The sequence below is a fragment of the Manis javanica genome, chromosome 2, assembly GCF_040802235.1.
Source record: "Manis javanica isolate MJ-LG chromosome 2, MJ_LKY, whole genome shotgun sequence".
Lineage (NCBI taxonomy): Eukaryota > Metazoa > Chordata > Mammalia > Pholidota > Manidae > Manis > Manis javanica.
This window is the reverse complement of record NC_133157.1, coordinates 65,969,178-65,982,532: the sequence shown is the minus strand read 5'-3', so window position 1 is coordinate 65,982,532 and position 13,355 is coordinate 65,969,178. Positions and strand designations below refer to the sequence as shown.

The window sequence follows — 13,355 nt, the reverse complement described above, 5'->3', positions numbered from 1 at the left end:
TTCAAACAATGGTTCTCAAACTTTGTACGTAAGAGAATCAGCTGGAGAACTTGGCAGACATATAAAGGTCTATGCTTACCGTACTTCAATGAGTCTGGGCGTGTGTTCTTAGCTCTGCAGGTAATTCTCATACTCCCAGAGTTTAAGAATTTCTGTATTAAAACCAATTGCTTGTGGGCAGGACATAGGTTTGGGGACATGGAAATCATGTTGCCTGGATCTGACATCCATATTCTTTATCTTATTCTCCACCAATACCACAGAGTCATACTGTTACTAGAATCAGAGCGATCCCACAGTTGAACTGTGAGATTGTATGGCATCCAGCCTGTGGTCCTGCCCAGTCAGCTGGGTGCAAGGACCAGGAGGCGATGAGCCAGCCACATCTGGCCAAAGAACCACCACACACGTGGCTTTTCTGTTTGCTGAAAATATCCCAGTGCTTGGCACTGTACCTGAATATTTGTGATGTGTCAGGGGCATGGGTTGGGGTGAAGTACACAGGCAGGGAGGATAGTGGAAAACAATGAAATGGGAAAAAGGCATTTCAAAAATTCATACCAACTTTGGTCTGTTGCTCAGATATCAGGGGCCAACACAATTTCTGAAGATTCTACAGACCTGTCTGGTTTCTGTCCTTCTCCAAATACTTCAAGGTATTTAGGGAGATCATAGTTACTTAAAGAGAAACACCACACATTGATAACATATTACTTAAAAGGTAAAAACAATAAGAAAAATGCTAAGGTCTCAAAGACAAGTAGGACAAGATTTAAATAGTCACAAAAGTAAAATATAACAGTGAGTGAAATAACATGGAAAAATATTCAACTCATCTCATTAATAAACATATAGATTAAAAAATTTTTAGTTTATGTTTAACCTAGTAAATTTGCAGAAATTAAAAATAAATGCCAGCGTTAATGAAGGTGTAATGAAAGTGTCTCTCCTACATTGCTTATAAATTGGCATGAACTAATTAAAGCCAAAATTACATTTTTAAATCTTATTTTTTTATTTCAACTTTTTATTTTGAAAAGTTTCCAAATTTACAGAGCACGAACTTTGGCATACTCTACCCCTCATCTAGGCTGACCAATTGTTTTATTAATTATTATTGTTATTTACAATCTTATTTAATGTTATTAATGTTGTTATCATCATCATCACTGATGACCACGTGAAAGGAAGTTGCAGACATCTTTTCCCTAAATTCTTTGGTGTGTGTGTCTCCTAAGAATAAGGATATTTTCTTATGTAACCATAGTATAAGTATCAAATTTAGGAAAGATAACTTTGGCACAAAATTATTATCAAATACACTGTCAAGAATGCAGATTTTGCCAACATGCCCTGCAACATTCTTTATAATGTTCTTTTTTCTTGATCTCAGATGCACTCCAGTGTCTCTCATTGCCTTTCCTTGCCCTATCTCTTTAGTCTCTTTTAATCCCTTCCAGTTCCCCAGTCTTTCTCTGACACTCATGACAGATATTTTTTCAAGATTGGCTGTTGTTTAGTAGAATGTCTCTTAATGTAAGTGTGTCTACTGTTTCCTCATCATTAGATGCTGGCATTTTTGGCAGGAGTTTATAACTTTTGACCTAATAAATTCCACTTCTGGGAATCTGTTATGAAGAAATAATAGTAAACATGTAAAAAATAATTTTATGGCTTTAAAGCAGCACAGATGCTGAATAATAATAAAATCACAGCCCATGCATTCTGAGAGCACACTTGATATCCAGCAGTATGCGCCATCCTCTATGGGCATTTTATTAATTCATCTTCTCAATAAAACTAGTATGGCAGCTTCTGTTCATTGCCTACCCAACAACTATTCTCACCTTTGTTCCTCGTCTGTTTTGGCAATTCAAGAGAATGAATCAGAGGAGTTCTAAGCCAGCCATGATTATTCACTCCAGTTTTCAGATACTCTTTGTTATTGCTGAGAGAAGCACTGGACCCATTTCTGTGAGTCTGAAGGCAGGTTTCCTGAAGGACTTCAGGGAAAAAGCAGAGCCTCAGATGGAGAAAGCATTGACCTCCTTCTTTCTTTCTTCTTCAGGTGCCAGTGTGTGCAATGGCTGTTTGGAGCCATGGGAGTCCTCTCGTAGCCATGAGGTCATCAGAATGACAACCAAAAGCTTATATGCCAAGGATGGCAGAGTAGAGGGCGTGAAAGACCCTGGCTTTTGATGGCATTGTTAACTTGTTGACCTAGTCCTAGGCTGCCTTTCTTTTATTTACTTGTGTAATAAACTTAGAGAGAAAGCCATTTTGATTTGGACTTTCAGTAACTTGGTGTTGTAGATAGTTCAGATAATGATCATAATAAGAATAATTATGATAAGTTTTACATTATTTAATCTTTATAATAATCCTGGAAAGAGGTACCACTATTAGCCACATTTCACACGTGGGAAATGTCAACTGCAGTCTGGAATAGAAGCCCACCACTGAATTCACCCAGGCCTGGATCAGAGCCCATCTTTTCTCTCTGCAGTAACAGCAGGAACAAGGGGGAGAGAAAGCACAGTACTGTGGGTGCCTGGGGAATTTCCCAGACATAGGAATAGACCAAGGGAAGGGGAATTGATACTTTCTTTAAAAGGAAGAAAATAGATTGTTAGGGAAGTAGGTAAATAGAGAGCCTTGAGGCAAGTCAGGGAGAGAGCTGGGAGTCAGGAGTGAGTCAGTAGTCATGTCCCTGTGGGGCACTCCAGTGTGAGGCAAAGACACTGGAGCAGAGGAGTAGTATCTGACTTTCTCTCTCCCATTAATTTTCCCTCTCTGTATGTGATACAACATTGGGAAAATTTCCTAAATCCTTCTGTAAAGAACTATTTATTCCTTCATTAGAGTCCACTGTGTGTGCTCAGGTTCAGGAAGGTGGGGATGTGCCAGATAGAGGGGGCATAATCCCTGTCACCCTGTGCCCACACTGCTGGACAGTCCTCATCAGGGCCTGCTAGGCAGCAAGAGGTCTCCCCCGAGAGACAATGACCTAGATGCAGAAACAGCAACCACCATTTGATGATTTTGAATAGCTTGTGGGATAAACTGAATTCTTTGACAGGATCCTCACACTCAGGCCCTGCCCATCTTCAAAGCTTTGTTTCTGGCCACTTTACTCTGCTTCCCTGGGCTCCCAGCATACTCTAATTCTTGCGGTGAGCAGTGGCATCTCCTGGCACCCTGCCTTTGCTCACAGTGCTCCCTCTGCCCGGCACATCCTGAGCACATGGAACATCTCTGCCTGGTGAATGCTGACTTGTCATTTAAGACCCAGTTGTCATGTCACTGTGTCAGTAAAGTCATTGTTCCTCAGCGTCAATTTCTCTGCCAACACCCTCCTCACAGTAAACCATTTCCTCTCCACACTTCCTCACTGTCATAGTTTTCTGCAAAAGGATCCTGCATTGTCACACAAACTCAAGCGTCTTCTTTCCTTTGTTACTCATCCCTCTCCTAGACCACAAGTTCTGGGTATTGTTCATTGTTTTGCCCCTTCTATCATTTAGTACAGAGTCTGATATATGGTAACCACTTGGTAAATATTTGGGAAATAAATAGAAGATGCATAAATGATCATGAGAAAATTAATTATTTATGAATTTATCCAAGGTCCTTCTACATATAAAACACTATGGTTATGAGTATTCCTATTGAATATGAAATAGCATTGTACATTAGAATATGGTCTAAATCCTAAATTCTAAATTCTAATATATATAATAAAGTATACATATAAAATACATATATAATACATCTATATATACATATAGTACCATAATAGTTTTTAGTGGGAAGTTTCTTAATCTTTTTCCTTCCATATTTATAGATTTCTTGTGACAATGTGAAGAATGAAGTAGAGAAAATTAGTATCTCCAAATTCTAATGTCTGAGCTATGGCTGGCTTTAAACATCAGGACAGAAATCTTTCTGTATCTGTCCTCAGTTAAGACAACAGTAAAGTTACCTACTTGATAATAATAATCTATGTGCTGGTTTCATTTCTCAACCCAAGAGATAAGTAAAAAACAGAGCTGGAAAATATTCATATAAAGACACAACTGAAATACTCAGAATAAAAAAGACTCCCTTCTGAAAAACATGTGGCCAGAAGGGAAGCACTGAGAAAAGTGAAACTTGCCTCCCGCTTCAAGTTCACTTTATCAGGTATTTATGGGATGTCTGCTCTGTGTTCAATACTGAATCGGTTCATTTATTCAAGAAGTAGTTATTGAACAGGTACTATGTTCAGGCATTGTTCTAGGCTATAGAGACAGAGCAATAAATAAAACAAAAGTCCATGAATTCATGGAACTCATATTTAGAAACATGAGAAAAAAATAAACATACCAATAAACAAACTGTATAGTATGTCAAAGTGATAAATGCTATGGAAAAAAAACAAAGTTGGAAAAATAGGTAGTGTCAGGACTATGGAAGGAAACATTACAGTATTAAATAGATGATTATGGAAGGTGACATTTGAGCCAAGTCTGTTGGAGGTCTTCAATAGTCTGGGTAATAAAGGAGAGGATATGCAAAAAATCACTTTTCTCTATAGTCCTGTGGACCTTGCAATCTATAGGCTGTGTTTATTGGTGAAAACTTGCACTTTCTAACTAAAGTGCTGTCAGACTGAAAGAGATGCTCCTTTAGGTAGAGATAGAACTTGTCAAGAAACTTTGAGGGATCAGGAGAGACTGGATGTGATGTCAGGTGAAGATGGCAGGAAAAACATTAGAAGCAAAGGATGCCATAGGCAGAGAACACTGCATTCTTGAGGGGCAATTTGGAGATCTTCCTTACTTCAGCAGAGAGGTGAGGTTTAGAGCTAGCTTTGTGAAGTGGGTCTACACACCAGCTGGAGAAGTTCTCACTTGGTTGTAGGGCTATGGGAAGCCACCAAAGTTAACTGAGCAGGGAAGAAACATGATGAAACAAGTACACTAGTAAAATTAATGTAGTGGTAGAGTCAGATCTGATTGGCATAAGGAGACACGACAGGCAGATAGGCCATTTAACATTTTACTTTTCTTACATAAACATTATAAGGGCTGGGCCAGAAGGGAAGCACTGAGAAAAGTGATACTTGCTAAAGGAGTGATATTTATAAGGAATAAATAACAGACCCTGGTAGATGACACATTCAAGAAGCTCAGAGAGAGGGGAGACTGTGGGGGTGTTCTGAAACAGAGCACTCTGTCATCCAAACAGGGAGTGACTCCCTCAGGATCACACAGTTAGTGAAAAGCCGGAGCCAGAGCTCAGATTTCCTGCTTTTCCCACACGAGATGACTCCAAAATTTTAAACCTGGCCAACAAGGAAATGGTACCACCAGCAGAAATGGGTAACTATGGAGAGAGCATAAGCTTACAATTGGGTAGACGAGATGGAGAGTTCTGGTGTTATATTTGTGGAATTTGAAGATATTCAAGTGGGAATATCTGAGAGATAGGCATTACTTTAGGGTTCAAAAGTGACTCTGTCCCATATACTAGTTCGTGATCTTGGGCAAGTCACTTAATCTCTCTGAGCCTCAGTTTTCCCAGTTGCAAAGTGGAATAATGTTATTATTTAATGGTTATTAATGAAGTAAGTAATATTTGTAAAGGGTTTGGGACAGGTAAGCATTTTTTAATTGTTAAATAAATACATAAAGAAAGGGGTTGTCTTTCTGGGAGGTAAGAAGAAGATGTGGGGAAAACTGAAGGAGAATTTGGGATGATTGATAAAATATCTGTTAGATGTCAAAGGAGGAATTTTATGAAGGTGAAAAGCAACATTGAAGGACAAGCAGAGCAAGAGAAAGGCCATGTGAAGTCACAAAGTCTGGAAAGAAGGAGGCTTTCCAGAGTACACTTTGGATAGAAGGGCAATGAAGAGAGAAACCCAACTATAGGGAACTAACAAGGTAGTGAAATCATGGAAGCAAGGCACTTGGCTGTTTTTGAAATGTGCCAGTGATCTGTGAATGTATCCAAGAACAGAGAAAGTTTAAAACAGACATTTGACTAAATTAATGGATAACACATTCATGGTGAATTGTTAAGACTCTGTTAAGTCATTTCTAACCATCAATGAACAATACTGGCCTAAATTTCATAATTAGGTACCAAATACTATGTTGAATACATCATAAGTTGATGGAAGATGGGAGAGTTTATGATTCCCACTGACCCCAAAAAAAGGTTTCATTGGTTGCAAATTCTGAAAATTTGAGATGCTCTCATGACATTTTATTTGTGTTTGTGTCAAAGTTAGTATACTTTGCTCTGTATAAAATTATATGTCATAAACATTCAGAAATACAGAGAAGCCCACCTGAAAGGCTGACTTAGTACATAGTGGTGAGAAGATTTGGGTATAAAACATTTTTATGCATCTTCCATTTGTTCCCAGTTTGAAGAAATATTCACTGAATTGTTCTCTTAGTATTTTTCTGTGTTTGCTTATAAATCCCAGTGTAGCAAATATACTTAGAAGAATTTTGAAAGTCAGAAACTCCACATTTCAAAAAAATTCTTTTCTTTGAATCTCTTTTCATAGTCTAGGTAATGTTAGACTTACAAACTTTGTCTTACATGCTTAAAGGCATTGATAGTTGGGAAAAGTTACCTAACCAGCTCCGAAGAATTACTAAACTACTAGAGGCAGCCAAAACCACAGAAAGAAAGGCCACAGGGAAAAGAACGAATTCAGTCCCTAGGAGGTTTAGTATTAGGTGCAAATTGCAAAACAGCAGTGTCCAAAAGAAATAATGGGGCCCACATATGTGAGCTACATATATCAATTAAAACTTCTTCAATGCAAGCCATATTTTAAAGAGGGAAAAACAAATCGCATGAAATTAATTTTAATAATATATTTTATTTATCTAATAGATCCAAAGTATAATTTTATCATGTAACCAACATAAAAATCATTAACAAGATATTTTGCATTATTTTTTTCCTTAATGTCTTCAAAACCTCATGTGTACTTTACACATTCATGACATGTGGCAAGAGGCTGCAATGGACAGGAGGGCAGCTTTGAACCAAAAATATCTTGCTCTAGTGTTTTTTTTTAAGGACAAGTTGACAGGCATCATTTAGAAAGTGCTCTATGATAGCAAAACTTGGACCAGTGACTTGAAATAAACATGTACTTTTTTACTCTGGGGAGCTTTGGGACTTTCTGGTTTTTCTTGAGTTGGGTCTGGTCTTGGTAGCCTGAACTTACATCTGAAACTGAAAGAAACAGGGCTGCAGCCTATTCTTGAATCACAGGAAAGCTGCATGCAGTGTTTCCCAGAGGAAAGCACTTTTGCCAAGGTAAAAAACTAAGGGGTAGGGTGGGGGAGTTATAATTTGACTCCTCGGATGGATTCACTATATTTATTTAAGGCGCCGCAGCAAGGATGACGGACATCATTTGCAAAAGTTTATTTGTATCCTTAAGTTTCCACCAACTCGGTTTGTTTGTTGTTTGTTTGTTTGTTTTTACTCTGTCCTCGCCCAGGCTCGGTGTGAGCCCTTAATTAGGCCCAGCGTAAAGAATCCCAGGCTGGTTTCCCGACGTCGCCCCCTCAGTGCGGCGGGCGGAAGGCGCAGGTTCCCCCCTCTTGCCCACATGCCCTGGCAGCTCCGCGGCCTCGGGCAGATGGAGTTTCCGGCCTGGCTCAGGGGTCGCCGGGTCATCCGCCCGCGCTCCCTTCTGCCCGAGGTCAGGGCCCCGGGAAGCGCGCCTTGGGTCGGCGCATCCGGAGGGCAGTTCCGCGGTGTGTCCACCCTCTCCTTGCCCGCGGCTCCTGCCGTGCCAAGCCAGGCGCCGGTGGCTGGACTCCGCGCCGCAGCTCCGAGGTTGGGCCCTCCCCTCGCGGTGATTTCAGCGCCGAAGGTGGAAATGCGGAAGTTTCCAGCGGCGACTGACAGATGAGGCTCGCGTCTCGCTCGGCATGCGCTGCAGAGGCTCTGTGGCGCGCCGGGCCCCCGCTGTCCGCACCCCGCTCCCCTAGAGGCTGCCGAGCCGCGGAGGGGTTATGGCCACGCTGCCTAGCGCAGAGCGCCGCGCCTTCGCGCTCAAGATCAACAGGTAGGACGCGCCCCGCGGCGCCGCGAACTCGCGGCCGCATCGCCCCAGACCGCCGAGCGCGGCGCGGGGGCCGTGGGCAGAGCCCCTGGGAGGAGGCGACGGGGCGCGCCGGGTCCCCGCGGCTGTTGCGGTGGGGCACCTGAGCGCGCGCCGGTCCGCGCGCCGGGCTTGGCCAGCTCCTCCGCGAGAGTCCCAGCCCCTGGCAGCCCCAGCCCCCAGTGTCCCCTCCCTGAGCAAGCTCTGGGGCCACTTCCCCACCCCGCTTCGCCTGCGCCGCCCGCGGGGTTCGGACAGGTGGCCGCGCTCGGAGAGTGCAGGGGGCTGGGTGAGCTGTGCTGGGCAAGCCCCGGAGTTTTCTGGGAGCTGCGTTCCTTTGTGGCTTCTCTGAGAAGGGGAAGAAAAGTAGTTGAAATGAGAGTGTGCTTTGGGGCAGCAGAGTCAAGACTTCGATTGTTCTTAGTAGGGCTCTTTACCCTCTCGTTCTTATTTTCCAGAAAAACTTTGGCTCCTGCTGACATCACTATTTTTATTCCCTGGTCCAAAGGAGCCATGAAGTGGAAGAAGTGATTTTTAAAATTCTCCATTTAAATAAAAAGGAATGGCCTGTGGCTTACATTTATAGTCCCCTAGCAGGGTGCTAAGAGCATGGACCCAACTCATCATTCAGTTTCTAATCAAAGTTGTACAAACTAATGTAAGCACATTTACTGCTCAAAGTTCTCACCAGAGGTGCTTTAACTGCAGTTTTTTCCCCCCACTGAAAACTGCTGACAAGTATTTGGGGACATTTTTGTCTTGCCCTGAGAAATCTAAACTGTCTGGTTAAAAGATAATTATGAAGGGCCAACTTACTATTCTACTGCACTCAGGACTCTGGGATTTGTTAGTCTTTTAGCTGAGCCTGTGAGAAACTAGTTCCACAATACATTTCTGTGCAGCTAGTGTGTGAAGAGGTTTGAACAACAAGGAACTAGATGTCCATCTACTGAGGCGGTAAGGACTTCCAGAGAGCATTTTGAGCCTTACTGTGATTTTATTTCCACCTGCTGTGTAGCTATGGGCAAACCATTTCTTTTACCTTACTATTTCTTCTCTTTAAAATGAGCTTAATTATTCATATGTACTGTATATTAATGTTGGAGGCCAAAGGTACAGTCATAAAATGTATTAGGGATCTCCCTATGGGATTAAAACAAATTTTTTTGCATTAGGTTTCATGCCTGTTGCAGGCCAAAGGGGGCTATTCATCTGGGGACTATGGGGGATCAAACTAAAGTTATCGATGGGTACCACTTGTAGCTGCTGTTCCTCCATCCCTGTGAGTTTGTGCATGGCTGGGGCAGAAAGATATTAGGGACTGTGGGGCTGGGTGGAGTTAATCTGGGGAGAGCAGCAGGACTTGCACTAGCCCTGGAGGCAGTGGAAGCAGCTGTAGGAGTGGCGTGGCCTGCGGGTCTGCGGGTTACGGATAAAGGCCCCAACTGGAATCAGAGCTTCTTGCAGATAGCTCTGTGCTACAAACTGTGTGATACTGGGCACGATATTTAACCTTTCTAAGCTTTGGTTTCTTTCTGTGCCAAATGGGAATAATCATAGTATTCACCTCTTATGACTATTGGGAAGACTGAGTAAAATGAACCGTATAAAGTGCTTGTGGTGCTTGGCAGAATAAATGTTAAATAAATGTTGGCTCTTCTGATCAACATCACCACCAGCTCCATCATGGTGTTATCATCTCCGTTATCATCATCTCTGAGACCCTAAGAAAAGAAGAAGGAAAACTGAAGTTGGAGAACTTCCCATACAGAGAGCAGTTTGGCCTGGGGTTGATGATGCCAGTGGTGGGCTGCAGCTGACTTGGGGTGGATGTTTTCCCTCATATGTCTTCCATCCCGCTGCTGAGGACAGCAGCCACACCCAGTGGAGCAGAATGTGTGAAGCAGTCTGACCAAGAAGAGCCCTATGCAAATGAAATACAATAGGCTTCCTAATCCTCAGGCAAGAATAAGTAGTAGATATTCTTATTTTAGGGGTTCTGTTTTCCCTTTTGAAGCATTCTGTTACTGGATGGAAGAGTTCTGCTAAGGAGGCTGGCAGAAATTTTTATTCAAAGGAGTGGTTTAATAAGGACATACCCGGTATTAATGTAACACTAAAATTCACCATTTATTCATCATTTACCATGACCCAGACATTGTATCATATGCTTAATGGGTTATATCATTAATTACAAAATCCTCTGGAACTCACATGAAGTCTCATATAGAAGGGAAAAATGAAGCTTGGAGATGTAGTTGCACAAGGCCATGAAATTTGTCTAAGGCCACACAAACAGCAGTGGCAGAACTGGGATTACAAACTGTTCCAGCCACTGTGCTCTCAATTAGGCATGTGCTATTTTTATTCCTAAACCTTAAGAATTTCCTTTAAAAGCAAGCAGAGAATTATTATTTTTAAATTATCAGTTCAGGAGAAACACTGGCAAATTATTCTGAGCAGTGTTTAAACTAAAACTGTGATATTTTGCAGTTTTGAAATTGGAAAAGAGAATGTTTTCCCTTGCATGCCTCCCTACCATTTTTTAAGCAGATCAGTTTGCAAAACTAAGTGTTGAAATACAGTCATTAGTACTTTCAGTGTGAGTTCCTATTTTTGCACCTTTCTACTCAGAATGACACAAACTGTCACTAAAAATTTGGGGTTAAAAATCAATGTACTTTCTATTAAGGAAAAAAATATAAAAATTTTTATTTGTAAAGAGCTCATTTCTGTCCACACCAACCTCAAGAAAAAGTGAACAGATTACCTCACAGTAGGAAAAGAATGTCCCTCACTGTTCCCAAATTCTGTGGCTTCCTGTAAGCAGACTTGCCCAGTCTAGGGGCAGGGCTAAAGCAAAGGAGGAACCTGGGGATGCCTATTTCCCCATAATTGCCCTGGTTCTTTCATGCTCTTATTAAGCCTAATTTTCCATGTGTTGGCAACTATCACATAGGACTTCTGTTTTGCTTTATTTTGAGCACCAAGTGTAATTGTGTGATGTAATTGTATGACTTGTTAAGGTTAAACATTTCTCTAGAACCCCCAGCTCAGGGAGATACTAAGGAAAAGATCCACCACTCAATTTTTCTGAGCTGGAAGAGTAAAATTTACTTTCTTGTAAGTGCTCCCTACTTGTCTTTCATTCAGTTTAATATGAAACTGAGCACAAGGGGGAGACACGGTCTGAATTAGGCAGTTCATATAAAAGTTTGCATTTGGGATTTCACGCACTGCTGCATTAAATGTCAATATAGTCTTTGTACGCTACCAAGTCTTATCAACTACCTTTTTTTTCTCTTACTGGCATGTAGTGCTTTTATAAACTACAAAAATTATTACTTATATTCTGAAAATTCATTAAACAAAATCTTGGTTTCTTTCAAACACAGAATAGAGGTAGAAATTGATCAAATATTAAAGTAAAATTAAGTCCCTTAGATAAAAAGGGCATAGTACAGAATACAGAAATGTTAGTGATCCTCTGGACATTTAGGATAGAAAGGAATAAAGAATAATGGCTTAGGCTTATGTAATGGTCACTGTATGGCATTTACTAGGGTCTAAATCTTTACATATTATAACTCACTCACCCCTATGAAGTAGGAATAGTTTCACCATTTCACCGATGGAGAAACTGAGCACAGAGGCGTTATAAAAACTGTTCAAAGTCACAAACAGCTAATTAAGGGCAGAGCTGGGATTCAGAGGCCAGTAGCTTTGCTCCAAAATCCTCTCCCTTGACCAGTAACACCATGCTGCCATCTCTTGTTTTATTTTTAAATAATAATAAAATAAGCAACATTTATTAACTACTTACTTTGTGTCAAGTGTTGCACTAAGAACTTTATATATATTCATCACTGCAGAAAAGGAGCAAAATATCAAGCATCATATCATCATTAGATGTGATATTATGGAAGATAAAGGCAAGGAGCTAAGACTAATTGCATCCAAGAACAATCCCAATAATTTTGGGCATGAGGACTAGAAAAGGTGAAGGTATAGGGGTCTTCCTGAGAAGTATTTGCTAATTTTGTGTGCAAAGATGATGCAAGCATAAAAATATAGGTATTTGTAAGTATAAATGTGTGTCTGCAGTGAAACAGTGCAGTTCCTTAGTAGTGATGGCAGAGTGGGATGTTGGTACTTTCAGGAATTGCTTCACTTGTCTGACATGTTTTAGATGAAAGCCCAAAAGAAGGGGATTCAGAAAATTGAAATCAGAAATTTGGTCTTTCACATTCAGAATCAGTTTTTTAGAGATTCTTGGAAAAGCTCATTGAACTTCAGGGATCTAATGCAATTGAAAGAAACTGCTGCCAGGTGAAATTTCTTCAGTTGGAGCTCTTTGAGCTCTGACAATTCACATGTATGTGTGAAGCTAATGTTTACTTATTCATGGAAAAGAAAATGTAATTACATCATGTGGTTACTTAGGGAGAGAGGTAGAGCTCAGGGGACCAGGTCACCTGCCTCAGCTCCCCCCACAGACCTAGTGATGGGATGGCTGATGTTAAAAACACCTCAACATTTCGTCCTCTTTAACAGAGACCTTGAGAAGTCAGGTAGGTGACAATACTCAGACTTCTTGCTTAAGAAGGCTAAGGAACAGGAACGCTTAGTTCTTTTCAGTGGCGAACAACCAGGTGCTTATTCATATTTTGGTCAATGATAAGGGGATATAGTAACAGAATGTGACATCCCTGTTCCCACAAGCGTCCATTCTAAGTTATTACCAATCAGCACCCACAAGGCTCTGTAGGCTCTAGGAAATGCAAGAGTTTGTACAGGTGTGGTTAAATGTGGTCCCTGTGCTTCTGGAGTTTGCACTCTAATGATAGTTTGCTGTATTGACAACTGGAGGGGAGAGGTACATAGAATCAAAACAGGCTGCTGATATCACTGGAAGTATGTTAAGTCATCTATATGCAAAGGTTTGGTGAAATCAAACACACTGTTGCCACAGGTAAGACCTTTATATTGTGTCCTACTGCATGCACTCAGGTCGAATGCAGGACTAGAAGAGCAGAAATGATAGTGGCAAAACCAGAGTTTCTCCTTCCCCCTTTTCTTTACATCCATGTTCATCATTAGAAACAGGAAAGTGCCATAAGCAAAAATTTCTTCCACCCATAAATTATAGCTGTTAATATTTCAATGTAAGTCCTGTCATTTCTATAAAAAGGAGATCATATTGCACATACTCCTTTAGGATCTGTTTAAA

General features: G+C 41.1%; 1 protein-coding gene across 4 annotated transcripts in view; it reads left to right on the top strand.

Annotated features, from left to right (window-relative positions):
• Positions 1 to 7,314: 7,314 nt before the first annotated feature.
• DOCK8 (dedicator of cytokinesis 8) overlaps positions 7,315 to 13,355 on the top strand; it is a 223,181-nt gene continuing 217,140 nt past the window's right edge. The window contains exons 1-2 of one of the 4 annotated variants that reach the window (XM_073228616.1): positions 7,394 to 8,089; positions 8,584 to 9,082. Coding sequence is in view for 2 of the 4 variants with exons in the window: in XM_036991209.2 (XP_036847104.1) it covers positions 8,037 to 8,089 (53 nt within the window). In the remaining 2 variants the exon portion in view is untranslated. Of the gene's footprint in view, positions 7,330 to 7,388; positions 8,090 to 8,583; positions 9,083 to 13,355 lie in introns of those variants that run through there. The other 3 variants (XM_073228617.1, XM_036991209.2, XM_036991205.2) reach the window with 3 other exon arrangements.